Genomic DNA, 13,074 nt, shown 5'->3' with positions numbered 1-13,074 from the left:
CTCCCCTAGCATCCACACCTTGCCATGGCCTCTTCATGGGGAGAGCAGATCCCTGTCCCTTGTCTATGGGCCAGGCCATGCACTCGCTCTGGCCAATGGGACGTGGGCAGAAGTGATGATGTGCCAGTCGTGAGACTGAATCTCAGAAGCCCTCCGGTGTTTCTGCTCGCTCTCTGCCATCACCATGGGGAGAGCCTTCCCTGGTTGCCTGCTGTCCCTTCAGCCTGGGTCCCAGAATGAACACATAAGAAGCACAGCCACTGAGTTGAACCCAGCTTTGACAACTCAGTTGACCCAGATTGTATTTTCCCCAAATGGCTCATAACAGTGTCTCCTATCTCACACGGTCATTATGCAATGTAAGCTTGATATTTCTCCCACTGATGCTGGAAATTATATCCCCTCCCCTTGAACTTGGGTAGACCTATGTGACTGTCTCCACTAATAGAGTATGGTGGAAGTGGTGCTACGTGACTGAGGCTGGATCATAAAAATGCCACGCACTTCCTCCTGGCTCTCTCCTGGGACACTGAGTCTTGGAATGCTGCCACCATACTGTGAGGGAGCCCAAACTTGCCCATGCAGAGAGACCACATGGAGAGGCCACAAGTATGTGTTCTGGCCAACAGCCCAAATGAGGTCCCAGACAATAGCCAGCACTAACCACAAGCCATGAAAGATGACACTTAGGGTGATTCTAACCCCTGGCCATCAAGTTGCCCTTAGTCTTGAAGTCCTCCCCAGATACTGGGGAGCAGAGACACACTCTCCCCACCTTGCCCTGTCCAAATTCCTGGCCCAAAGAATTTGCAAGCCTAATAACATGGTTGTTCTATGCCACTAAGTTTTGGGCACCACTCTGAGCTGACAGCAGAATGAGAAGGAGGAACTGGCTATGAGAAGATCTGGGGTAGGACATTCCAGCAGCAGGAAAAACACGTGCAAAAGCCATGCAACAGAAATGCATTTGTAGTATGTGAAGAAGAGCGGGAAGGCCCAGAGTGGCTGGAGCGAACAACAAAAATGGTAGGAGGCAGTGCCAGAGAGGTAGACAGGACCTCTTAGGGGAGGGAGCTTCTCTTGGGGAATCAGATGGTGATAACTTCCAGGGTTACCTCTCCCAGTCAGCAGACTGGCTTCTGAAAAGGCCTTCAATGCCTTAGCGCAAAGGAGGAACCCACGGTAGGAATTTTCAGCTTTTGCTAGGGAGGGATTTGTTTTTTAGATGAGAAAACAGAGCACTGAAGATGTCCACGGGACATAACTGCTCAAGGTCTATAACGAATAACTAGCATAAACCCTGGGCCTGGCATTTTAGGTACTTGGTTTTTGGGCCAATCACTTGACCCCCAATTCCACCTCCACCTGCCTTTTCAAACTTATCCATGTTCTAACCATGTGTGATGATGCACCATTCTCCAGACGTATCATGTACCTTCGGGCCTGTGAACATTTCCACGCTGACCACCTGCCTTAATGTGCCCTCCTCCCTCAGGCTCCTTCGAAGTCCACCTTAGGGGCACCTCTTCTGCCAATCTTCTTAGATACCCCAAAGGGGAATAAGTCTCTCCCTTCCCCGTGCTCCTGCAGATTCTGCACAAAACTGTAATTGTGCAAATTATACTTACCACGGAGTAGCATAACTATTTACCTATTTCTCCTCCCCACTCCCCCCTTTCCCCCCACAAATAAGAGACACCTATTCAAGGGCAGATTTCTAGGCCATATATATTTTGGGCCTTGAAGGCCCATCTCAGTGCCATAGGCACTGTAAAAATCCTGTGATGTCCCATCCAAAAGGAATAAGCCAGGTGGATGGATGGGTAGGCCTCTGAATAGTGGGTGAATTGAGGGGGAGATATGAATGGGAGCACAGATGTGCCATAGAGGGGCATAGATAGATTAAAGGACAGATGAGCGGTTGAAAAGCTGGCTACATGAGTGGGTGAGAATTTGATTACACAGATAGATGGGCAGGGGGATGAATGCATTTATGACTGGATTCCTGGAAGGACAGAAGGGAGTCTTTAAACCAGAAGTCAGCAAACCTTTTCTGTAAAGGGACACACAATAAATATTTAAGGCTTTGTGGACCACATACAATCTCAGTCATATATTCTTCACCTCTTTTTTTCAAATTATGTATTTGACAAGGGTCTAGTATCCAGAATATATGGAAAACTCTTAGTACAGTTGATGCATCTTCTTTGCCTTTTTTCACAAACATTTAAAACATATAGGGGTGCCTGGGTCGCTCAATTGGTTAAGTGTCTAACCCCAGCTTAGGACATGATCTCAGGGTCCTGGGATGGAGCCCCATGAGTCAGACTCCATGCTCAGCGGAGAGTCTGCTTCTCCCTCTCCCTCTGCCCCCCCCCCCACTCAATCCCCCCAAATAAAAAAATAAAATCTTAAATAAATAAACAAAATAAGTAAAACATATAAAATCCATTCTTAGTTAATAGGCTATGCAAAAACAGGATCTTGACCATTAGGATTCAATTTTGGATGACCAGAACTTTTAGTAATCCCTGAGTTAGCTCTGTCTACCAGTTCACAAGTACAGGGTTGAATCACAAACACAGAAGGCCAGAGGCCACCCCATCCCCCCTCAAAACAGCATAATGGAGCCAGAGACCTTTCTAGCTAGGGAGGTTCAGAATGCATGGTCAGCCCTTCCCATCACTGGGAGTCTTGGGAGTTCAATAGCATCAAATCTATAAGGAGGAATTCTGAGAGATAACCTGCCAATCTTAGCATTCAGAGATGGATCCAGACTGAGAGTGGTGGAGAATGTCTCGAAGTTTATGGGTCTCCTTTAGACTCATGTCCCTGGCTAGGACTTGGGAGTCACACTGGGGCTTTTCTGTCACTTCTGTCCCTATGCACACTGACGTCATAAATGTAGCTCTGGACCACAATTTCCCGAAACTAGCTTATGAGTTGTGACTTTTATGGGCTCTTTTTTTTTCTCCTCAGGATATTATTATAGATTACCAGCGGTTTCAGCATCTTTCCAACTGGCAGGAAGCAGTGCAAACACAGATGGAAGTTTCCCAGTTAAAACCCTCTTAACAAAGTCATAAAACAAAAAGCCCAGCCTCTCTGTCATGCTGCCAGCTCAGAGGCAAGTGAGAGAGAAGAAAAAACAGGAGAGTGCCTCTTCCTGCCCTTCCTAAAGAAATCTTTTAGGTGTAAGAGTGTGGTACACTTCATACTTGAGGGTTTTTGGGTTTAATAATGAACACAAAGCTCTCATTCTAAAGGGTGAAAATGAGGGGCTGGGTGCACAGACCAGAGTAGTGCTCTGTCCTGCTTCCAGGGACCTGGGGGCCCCTGCTCACATAGCAATGTGACAGTAGGGTGATTGTCACTGACAGAGACCTCAGCTGGATTCCGCAGGAGACCTGGCTTGTTGTTGGGTGATCTGTAGCATCCAGAGAGGTCCTTGAAGGACCAAAGGCAGTTGGGAGACACAGGATTAACACATGAGAATGCACTGGGAGTACAGGGTGTTCACCCTGGCTCAGTCACTCTCTCTGGGCCTCCATATCACCACAGACAAAATGTCCAGGGTGGACATTCCCAGCTCTGATGTTCTTGGATGGACGTGGTGAACGATGCAAAACAGCGTGGAATCAGATGCTAAACTACTAGGGGACTGGAAATGGCTTAGAGACCTCAAAGAGCAGGTGCCCTTGATGTTCCTTCACTTCCCACATCTCAGCTGTACCCTCTTCCTTCATCCCTCCTTATGACTCATCCCCAAAGTCACCTCCTCAGGGAAGTCTGCCTAGATTCCCCCAGGTTGTCAGTCCTTCCCCCTGTGCTCCAGATGATTACTCATTTACTAATCTGTTTCCTTCACTGGCCAGAGAGCTCCTGGGAAAGGACCTGTCTGATCTTTCTACTTACCAACTCTTGTCACATAGCAAGTGTTCAAAAAATGTTTGTTGAACTGAACTGAACTGACTGCAAAGGGAGACCTTCCAGGCAGTTTTGTGGGTTGGAAAGGGTGGCAGTACCTGATACCCAGGCAGTCTCCAAGTCTGGCCTCCTTTCCTCTGAAAGTCCAGAGGATTTCCTCTCCATGGGCTCAGGTGTTATTGCCCCAGTGCTGGGATGACTGAGAAAGCCTCTCTCAACCCCAGCTGCTCTGTCACACTGGTAACATATCCTCTTCTCCATATAGACCTAAACATACATACACATGTATACACCCCCCACACACGCATGCACCCACACACGTATACTCACATACACACCTAAACTCGCACACACAGCAATGACCCAGCGCTACATCTGTCCTCCTCCTGCCTTCTTCAACAAGAGGGCTGAGGAAACTGCAAACATCTTTCCAGAAACCTTAGCACATCCCCCCATACACCTCTGGTCCAGGCAGAGAGACACACCCATGGAAAGCACAGTGCCATTCACCCCCTGAAGCACATGAATCAGGAGACAGACGTCCACGAAAAGCCTTGGTGGACATCTGTCTGCTGCCAAGCCTCTGTTCATCAAAATCACCTCTGCCTCCTTACTGCTTTTCTGCCTCTTATATCACAGCCTTGTAAAAGGGCAATGAGTTTTGGACAGTGGAAATGATTAACTCACCAGATGTAAGTGCTGGAGCATCTCCACGTATCTGCAGAGGGAAAGAGGGTTGAGTTTGCATTAATTCCCATCCCATTTAAGCCAGGGAGGGGTGACGTTCTGTTAACAAGCTCAAGGCCACAGGCAGCTGCTTGGGGACTCACGCTTTCTCTGAAGACAGCAGTTCCTGTGCGATGACATGGGCTCTAGACAGTCCTTCCAGCTGCAAGAGGGAACAGAGTCATTAGGAGGCACAGCACCAATTCAGAGAGGGGAAGGGAGACCCCACCTCCGCAAGCCTCGGGTTTACAGAACGAACTGCCAACTGCTGGAGGCAAAATCCATGCACTTCTCAGCCCATTCCCTGGCACTCACTACCCATGAGATCTTCAACCTCACGGCACCTCGGTTTCCTTATCTGCAAGTGTGGATATTGAAAGCATCTAACTCAGAAAGTTGTTGAGCTAATGCTCAGCACACTGCCCAACACACAGTAAGTGCTCACTAGGTGGCCCCTATCATGACTGTATGATCTTGGCGTCCACCCACAGGCCTAGCAACCTTGAACTACCTGCGGTTCTCTGCACATAGAGAGGGCTCTTGCTTCTTGCTTTTGCATGGGCTGTCCTCTTGGTGTCCATTTCCCCTTTTCTGCCTGGCTAATTCCCAGTTATCCTTTAAGACTTAGCCATGGTATCCATCACCTCCTCCAAGGAGCCTTTTTTGATCCCCTGCCTGAACCAGCTGGATTAGGTATCCTTTCCGGGGTATTCTCCTCTCAGGATACCAAGTATGTCTCTCCTGAGGGCAGGAACCATAAATTTCACGCATGCACTACCAGTGCCTCACATATAGTAGGCTTGCTTTTGTTGGCTGAAAGAATGAATGAGTGAATGAAAGGACGAATGAATGTTCATTCCACTTGGGAAGCACTAACTGTCCTGGCTTACCTCAGGAGGTGAGCCATTTAACCCACTGAGGCCCAACTTCTGCACCTGTAAGATTCGGGAATAACTGAGATTACGTCTATAAACAGGAAGGATGGGTGGGGGCTGAGGCAGATGCCTGGGCCTTCTGCCATAAGCAGGCCCCTCCTCTGTGGCCCCAAACCTGACAAATATCAGACACAGCTGCTGGCTGGCACCCAGGAGAGCAAAGACACTATGGGGCAGCCTGACAGAACAGACGGCAGATTCCAGGAATGTGCAGGCAAGTCTGGGGGTGGGGTGGCCCACAGCGGAGCACAAGGCACTTGGGTGGGACACCTGGCTTCTGGTTACAGCTCTACCATTGCCTCCTGGTACAATCTGCACAAGTCACTTTCTGAGACTGGGCCTCAGTCTTCCCATGTCTGAATAAAGTGACCTCTAAATTCCCTTCTATGCTGAACTTACGTGTGACTAAACTCAAGGAGCCACTGATCAAGTGAATGATCTACTCTAATGACTAGAAACTCACCACCTGTTGAGAGAGCAACTACACAGTGTTATGGTTAAGAGCACAGACCCTGGAACTAGGTAGTTTGGGCTCAAACCCTACTTCTGCCTTTTACTAGTTGAACATGTCATTTAGCCTCTCTCTATACCTCAATTTTCCTATCTATAAAATGGGCACAACAGAATAAGGGTACCTAAAACCTGCATATTGTGCAGACCAAATGAGTGCATATATATAGAGAGATCTATCTCTTATCTATGTATCTATATAGATATCGCTCACGTGGAATAGTGCCTGGTGCACAGTAAGCACTACGAAAGTAATGGCTATCATTATCTTTGTGGTTTTTGTTATTGAGGTAGAAACCGGGGCTGGAACCAAGTGCTCGGGGATGGAATAAGAAAAAAATAATTTACAGGGTCAAGTAGGGGAGAGGTCTCAACTGCAAAATGAAGGCTGAGCCATTCCTCTGAGAGCAGCAGTTGAGGTAGTGGAAAGCAAAGGGACTCTAGGATGAAGCATATCCAAGTTCAAATCCCGGCTCCCACATTGTGTAATTGTATGGTGGCTGGCAAACTGTTTCCTCTGAGCCTCAGTTTTTTTTTATCCGAAATATGGTGGAGAATAATCAGCCTGATCTTGTGCGCTGGTCTTTTTTTTTTTTAAAGATTTTATTTGTTTATTTGAGAGAGAGAGAGAGAGATAGTGAGAGAGAACATGAGTGGGGGCGGGGGGAGAGGGAAAGCAGGCTCCTTGCTGAGCAGGGAGCCTGACGCAGGGCTCAATCCCAGGACCCCGGGACCATGACCTGAGCCGAGGGCACATGCCCAACCGACTGAGCCACCCAGGCGCCCCTCGTGCACTGGTCTTTTTGATGATACATTCCTGACTCAAGGCCTTTGTACTTGCTGCTCCCTCTGCATGTGATGCCCTTTCCCAGATCTCATTCTTACTGTCTGACGTTTTCAGATCAAAAGTCCCATCCTTAGTGTGACCATCCATGACCACCTGACCTAAATAAAGATCACCCAAAGTCATTCTCTACCCCAGGGTTTCTCAGCTTTGGCACTACTGACATTTTAGGCCAGGCAGCTTTGGTTGCAAAGGCTGTCCTATGTACTGTAGGATCATTAACAGCATCTGTGGCTTCTACTCACTGGATGACAGGAGCAGCCCCCACCCCAATTTGGGACAACCAAAAATGTCTCTAGACATTGCCAAATGTCCTCTGCAGGGGGAGGGCAAAATCTCACCTCTGGGTGAGAGCCACTTGTTATAAGCTGTCATCTTGCTGTGCTCTTCTTTATAGCAACCACACTACCTGATGCTATCCTTGCACACATGAGATGTTCAATCAACAACTGAATAAATAAATGAAATGAGATACAGTGCCTGGCACACAGTAGGCACTCAATAAATGAATTCCCTTCTCTAGCTGCTCCACCCCTAATAGTTTCTTGGCTAAGAAGCATAGTGTTTTTGGAGATTTCATTCTCTTCAAGGCCACCCAAATAGGGCAGAACTTGGGTCCTTTGTCAGTCTCCCTCTTGCATCTCACTGCTGCCTCTTGGCGGGCTATCAAAGCATCGGTGGAGCAGGAGGGGAAAAGAGCGAGGCCTGCAGAGGCCTGCAGCCTCACCTGGCCTCCCGCCCTCCCACAGGCGCCAAATCGTGACTCACTGTCTGCCTTCTGCATCTGCAAGGCTAGTGTGGGGCTCTGTGGACAAGAGTAGCTCACTCCTCCCAAGCAGGGGCTCCTGCAGAGTCCCACATGTGAAAGGCTTTGTAAACAAAACCCTCGCAATGGAAAATATATTCTGCCAGGACGAGCCTTAACAGCTAAGAAATCCTGTGGTCAAGTTTCCATCAAGAGAATGTAGAGAAAGGACAGGGGTCAGGAGATCTCAAACTCAGGTTCTTCCCCTATAAAATGAAGACAAGATGACCTCCTATCTCCCAGAGGCCTGTGACTCAATTCTCACTTGTCATCCAGCATGATGCTGAGAGTGCGTGCTCTGATGTCAGAAGACCTAGGTTCAAATCCTGGGCTCCACCCCTTCCTACACCTGTGCCCTTGAACAGGTGATTTCTCTTTTCTGAGCCCCATCTGTAACACAGCGGTAATAAAATAATAATAATAACACCTACTGAATAACAGAACAGCTAGCATTCATTGAACACTTACTATGTGATAAGAATGGCTCTAGCTTTTTACATGTATTCCCACTGAATCCTCCCAACAACCTACGAGCAAGGTACTATTCTTTTTTTTTTTAATTTTTTTTTTTTTAAAGATTTTATTTATTTGCGAGAGAGAGAATGAGATAGAGAGAGCATGAGGGGGGGAGGGTCAGAGGGAGAAGCAGACTCCCTGCTGAGCAGGGAGCCCGACGTGGGACTTGATCCCGGGACTCCAGGATCATGACCTGAGCCGAAGGCAGTCGCCCAACCGACTGAGCCACCCAGGTGCCCGCAAGGTACTATTCTTATTACCTCCATTTTGCAGATGAGGAAACTGAGGCGCAGGTAAGTTCTAACCTTTGCCCAAAGTCACTGCTAGTAAGTGGCAGAGCCAAAATTCAAAACCAGGTAGTCTGGCTTCAACAACCAAGCACTTCGCAGTGCATCTGGCACACGGTAAGCATTCGGTAAAAGGCATCTCTGCTCATGACAGATGGCAGGGTTTCTCAAGTTGGAAACACCTATTCTTCACCTGCGCTGGAAAGGTGGTAGCAGGAGTCTGGCACTCCAGGGGGCGCCCAGGCTAGTCCTCTGACTCGGTTCTCTCTGATCTCCGAGCCTTGGAGCAGTGCCTACCTCGGAGCATGCTACAAAGGAAAGAGAGCTATGCTGGAAGTCAGGATGCCCGGACCCCGTCCCAGCCAGGCCACGAGTGGCTATGCGGCTGAGGGCAAGCCCCCCTCAGATGCATCCATGCCTCATCCGGAAGACGGGGTCAGCACTCCCACCGTGCAAGGACGAGACGATGAGATGATGGATGGGAGTGGTCAGGCCCACCCCAACTTTCAGAGTTGTCACCATTACTATTGTTTCGATCTCAAAGCTGTCAGGGGCAGACTGGGGCACGGGCCACTCTGCACGTCCTTCTCAACCTCTCCTGCCACACGGGCAGACTCTGGGTGGGACGCACGGGGCTGTCCTGCCTGAGTGACTCTGCCGATGATGGATGTGTCTTCACCAGCCGGACAAGAAGGGGGCCTGGCAGGCCATGTGCCCGAGGCTCTCCTCAGAAGCTGCTACTGGGCGTTGCCCAACCGGGCCATTTAATATAGATGTTTGTTTAACCAGGAAATGAACTCCGAGGTTGACGGCAGTGTCCAGGGACAGACTTCTGGGAACAGGGTTCCTCCCAGGAGTGTGGGGGCTGGGGGCGCCAGGGCCTGCGCTATCGCGTTTCTCAGGCTGATGCTGTGAGTGTTATATCAGGCCACCGCTGGCCCCTCTGCCCAAGGCCGAAGCAGCTTATCTTCCCAGTTCCCCAGGGCCGCCCAGTCCTGCACTTCCTCCCCAGGCCCCAGGCAAACCAGCCAGTCAACCCCAGGATATTCTGGGACCAGGAAGGGAGGGCTAGTCCTCCTTTAGAGACCCTCCTGGTAGCAGTCACAGAAAGAGCTAGGAGCCCTAGTCCTCTGTCTCCATGCCTCAGTTTCTCCAGCTATTACATGTGGGTGCTTAGCCTTCTTCTAGAAGAGCAGTTCCTCAAGCGTGGCCTGAGGACCTCTGGGGTTCCGTCTCCCTTTTCCAACTACTTATCTGTGAAGCTGGCCCAAACAACAATTCCAACAGACTGAGCACAGAGGCAGCCAGGAGAATCCAGCTGTCTTCTAGGAAGCTAGACATTAGGAATATTTGCAAAAATGGGAAACCAGTGTTAGGCTCCTCACTAAGTTTTTTTGAAAAGTTATCCTTCATAAAAAATGCCATTTATGTTAACATGCAATGGACCTATTACTGTTACTCTTAAATGAATTAAGAGATGTTTAAAATTTTTCTCAGTGTTACCTTTTCATGTGGTAAATATTGACTGATAAAACTCATAGAAACAAAAAATTTGGGGTCCTCAATCATTTTTAAGAGGAAAGAGACGTGTGAGACCAAAAGGTTTTTTTTTTTTTTTTTTAAGATTTTATTTATTTATTTGAGACAGAATGAGAGAGAGAGAGCACATGAGAGGGGGGAGGGTCAGAGGGAGAAGCAGGCTCCCCGCCGAGCAGGGGGCCTGATGCGGGACTCGATCCCGGGACTCCAGGATCACGACCTGAGCCGAAGGCAGTCGCTTAACCGACTGAGCCACCCAGGCGCCCCGAGACCAAAAGGTTTTGACAACTGCTGTTTTAGAGGCTGTTGCAAAGCTCATACAGGATTGTGGTGGAAAAGCTCTTCTCAGTGAAGAGCCACAGAGGAGGGAGGCATCATTATCATTGTGTAATAGTCATAGTAATAATTATTGTTTTGTGAAAAGCAGGCCAACGAACCCCCGGCTTTATGGTCTGGCCCTCAGGATGGTCCCAAGTAGGCCCAGGGGCCACACGGTCCTTCTTCACAACGTCCTACTTTACAGAAGAGGAAGAAACCATCCCCAAAGCTCCTGGTTTCTCACCACCTTCCCCGCTTACAGGCCTCCTGGCTTCACACCTGCCCTGCCCTTAAACAGCCACCTCTTTCTTTCCACACTGGTCTCTGCCAGCCCCTGGTCAAGCCCCATGTCCTGGGGTCTTGGCGCTTGGCTCAGTTCTCCCTATCTGTAGTTACCAGGACCCTCCACCTCTCAGCCCCTTGATACCTTCTCTGATGACTTTTGCCACATGTACATCCATTCCACCTAGCCTGGGCCTTCTCCACACTAGAACTGCCCTATCTCAGAAGTGATGAGCTTTCTGGTCCCCATCTTAGACCAGAGCTCCTAGCATCCTTCCACCCTCAACTGAGCTTGTCTCTTAGCTCTTTGGGAGCTCCAGTCTTTCACCTACTCCAATCCATCCTAGGTCGTGGTGGCCACCTTCTGCTGTCACTCACAGCCCCCAGTGGCTCCTGTGGTTCCCTAGCACTTGCAGAAAGAACTTATCCTTCAGAATGACGCTGAGAGCCCGTGCTCTGGTGTCCGAAGACCTGGGTTCAAATTCCGGGCTCCACCCCTTCCTACACCTATGCCTTATACACGTGATTTCTCTTCCCTCAACCTCATCTGTAACACGGTGGTGGTAATAATAATAAAGCTACTTAACAGAACAGCTAAGATTCATTGAACACTTAGTATGTGCTAAGAATGGCTCTAGCTTTTTACATGTATTCCCACTGAATCCTCCCAACAACCTACGAGCAAGGTACTATTCTTATTACCTCCATTTTGCAGATGAGGAAACTGAGGCACTGCTAAGTCCTACCCTTTGCCTGTGACTCAGCCTAGAGACCCTTTCCGGACACCTCCCCTACATTCTTCCACGCCCCATGGAACTCAGTTTTACACCTTGTTTTTCCCTACCTCTGGGCCTTTTCGGTTCCTGCAGGTCCCTATGCCAGCACTCCCCTATAATCTCCGTAAATGTCTCTAAGTCACACACTAATCCTGGGGGGGAGGGGGTTGCAGAGCACCAAGGCGGGCATCCTGATGCTCCGGATTTGCCAGCCTCCTCAGCCACACAGCCCATTGAAAGAAAAATCCACCCAGAAGCGGGGAGGGGCTGCCTTCCATGGCTGTTTCAAGCCCTGGGGAAATCCTGTGAGGGTCCCAGTGAGGGGGCTTGCTGGAGTATTCTGAGGTCACATCTGGAGAAGGGAGAATGCTCAGGACTCGAAGGTGGCACCAGACTCCTGGAGAGCGTGGTCTCTGAAGTTCCTCCAGGCACCACCATCACAGACATTGTTGAGCCCCTGGGGACTCAGGTCAGGGTTTCCAGCACAGCCTTCAGCGGCCACTGGGAAATTCAAAGACAGCTCAGGGAGACATGGCTCATCTTTATCCCAGCTGTCAGCTGTGCTCCCACAGGAGGCAGAGAAGGGATAAAGATGGTGAGAGAGAGACAACACCAGCCAGGAAGAGGCGGGGAGAAGGTGGGACCAGACAGAAGTCCTCTGGCTCCCCCAGGAGTCTGCCTCCAGTTCATGCTGACACCTGTCTTATTCTAGCTCCTGAAGCCAGGCTGCTGTGAGTCTGGCTTTGGCCTAGATGCTTTAAAAAAACTTTTAGTTTTGGAAGGAACCTCTGGTTTGCAGTTTGTAATACATTCACAGAAGCAGCATGTTATCTGGGAAGGCCCCGAACAAGAGATCAGGAAACCTGATTTCTACTGCAGACTTTGCCTCGAACCTGCTGATAACCCTCAGCAGGCGACGGCTTCTCCATGAGCTTTAGTTTTCCTTCCTGTGAGACAAAGCAATCTCCTGCATAACTGGGACGCTATACCCCTTGAATAGCCACTCTCAATGTCCCTCTCCCCCAGCCCCTGGCAACCATCATTCTAGCATCTGCTTCAACTGTTTTAGATTCCTCGTGTAAATGGAATGATGCAGTATTTGTCCCTCTGCGACTGGCTAACTTCACTTAGCACAATGTCCCCCAGGTTCATCCGTGCTATATCACGTGACGGGATTTCCTTCCTTTTTAAGGATGAATAATATTCCGTTGTTTGAAGAGACCACACTTTGTTTACCCATTCATCCGTCAATGGACATTAAGAGGGTAGATTTCATGTGAAGTGTTCTTACCGCAATTAAAAACAAAACAAAACAGGGGCGCCTGGGTGGCTCAGATGGTTAAGCATCTGCCTTCGGCTCAGGTCATGATCCCAGCGTCCTGGGATCGAGCCCCGCATCGGACTCCCTGCTCAGCGGGGAGTCTGCTTCTCCCTCTCCTTCTGCCTGCCGCTCTCTCTCTCTCTGATGAATAAATAAAATCTTTAAAAAACAAAACAAAACAAAGTGATATCAAAATGCCCCTGTCAGCTCTCTCAGCTTCTAGAATCCTAAGAGAGTGGTTGTAACTGTGATTGGCAGGTTCTCACTGTTTGACAAGGCCAGTCATGG

The 13,074-nt window shown here is 49.3% G+C and overlaps 1 protein-coding gene across 2 annotated transcripts in view; it reads right to left on the bottom strand.

The window, feature by feature from the left end:
• Positions 1-13,074, bottom strand: part of FGD5 (FYVE, RhoGEF and PH domain containing 5) — a 110,869-nt gene that overhangs the window by 46,153 nt on the left and 51,642 nt on the right. For both annotated transcript variants that reach the window (XM_021694943.2, XM_044916289.1), the window contains exons 3-4: positions 4,758-4,816; positions 4,615-4,645 (exon numbers count right to left, since the gene is read on the bottom strand). In XM_021694943.2, coding sequence (XP_021550618.2) covers positions 4,615-4,645; positions 4,758-4,816 — 90 coding nt within the window. The remainder of the gene's footprint in view (positions 1-4,614; positions 4,646-4,757; positions 4,817-13,074) is intronic.

The sequence above is a fragment of the Neomonachus schauinslandi genome, chromosome 1 (assembly GCF_002201575.2).
Source record: "Neomonachus schauinslandi chromosome 1, ASM220157v2, whole genome shotgun sequence".
NCBI classification, from domain to species: Eukaryota; Metazoa; Chordata; class Mammalia; order Carnivora; family Phocidae; genus Neomonachus; species Neomonachus schauinslandi.
Note: the sequence above shows the minus strand (reverse complement) of the source record. Positions and strands in the feature narration are given on the sequence as shown.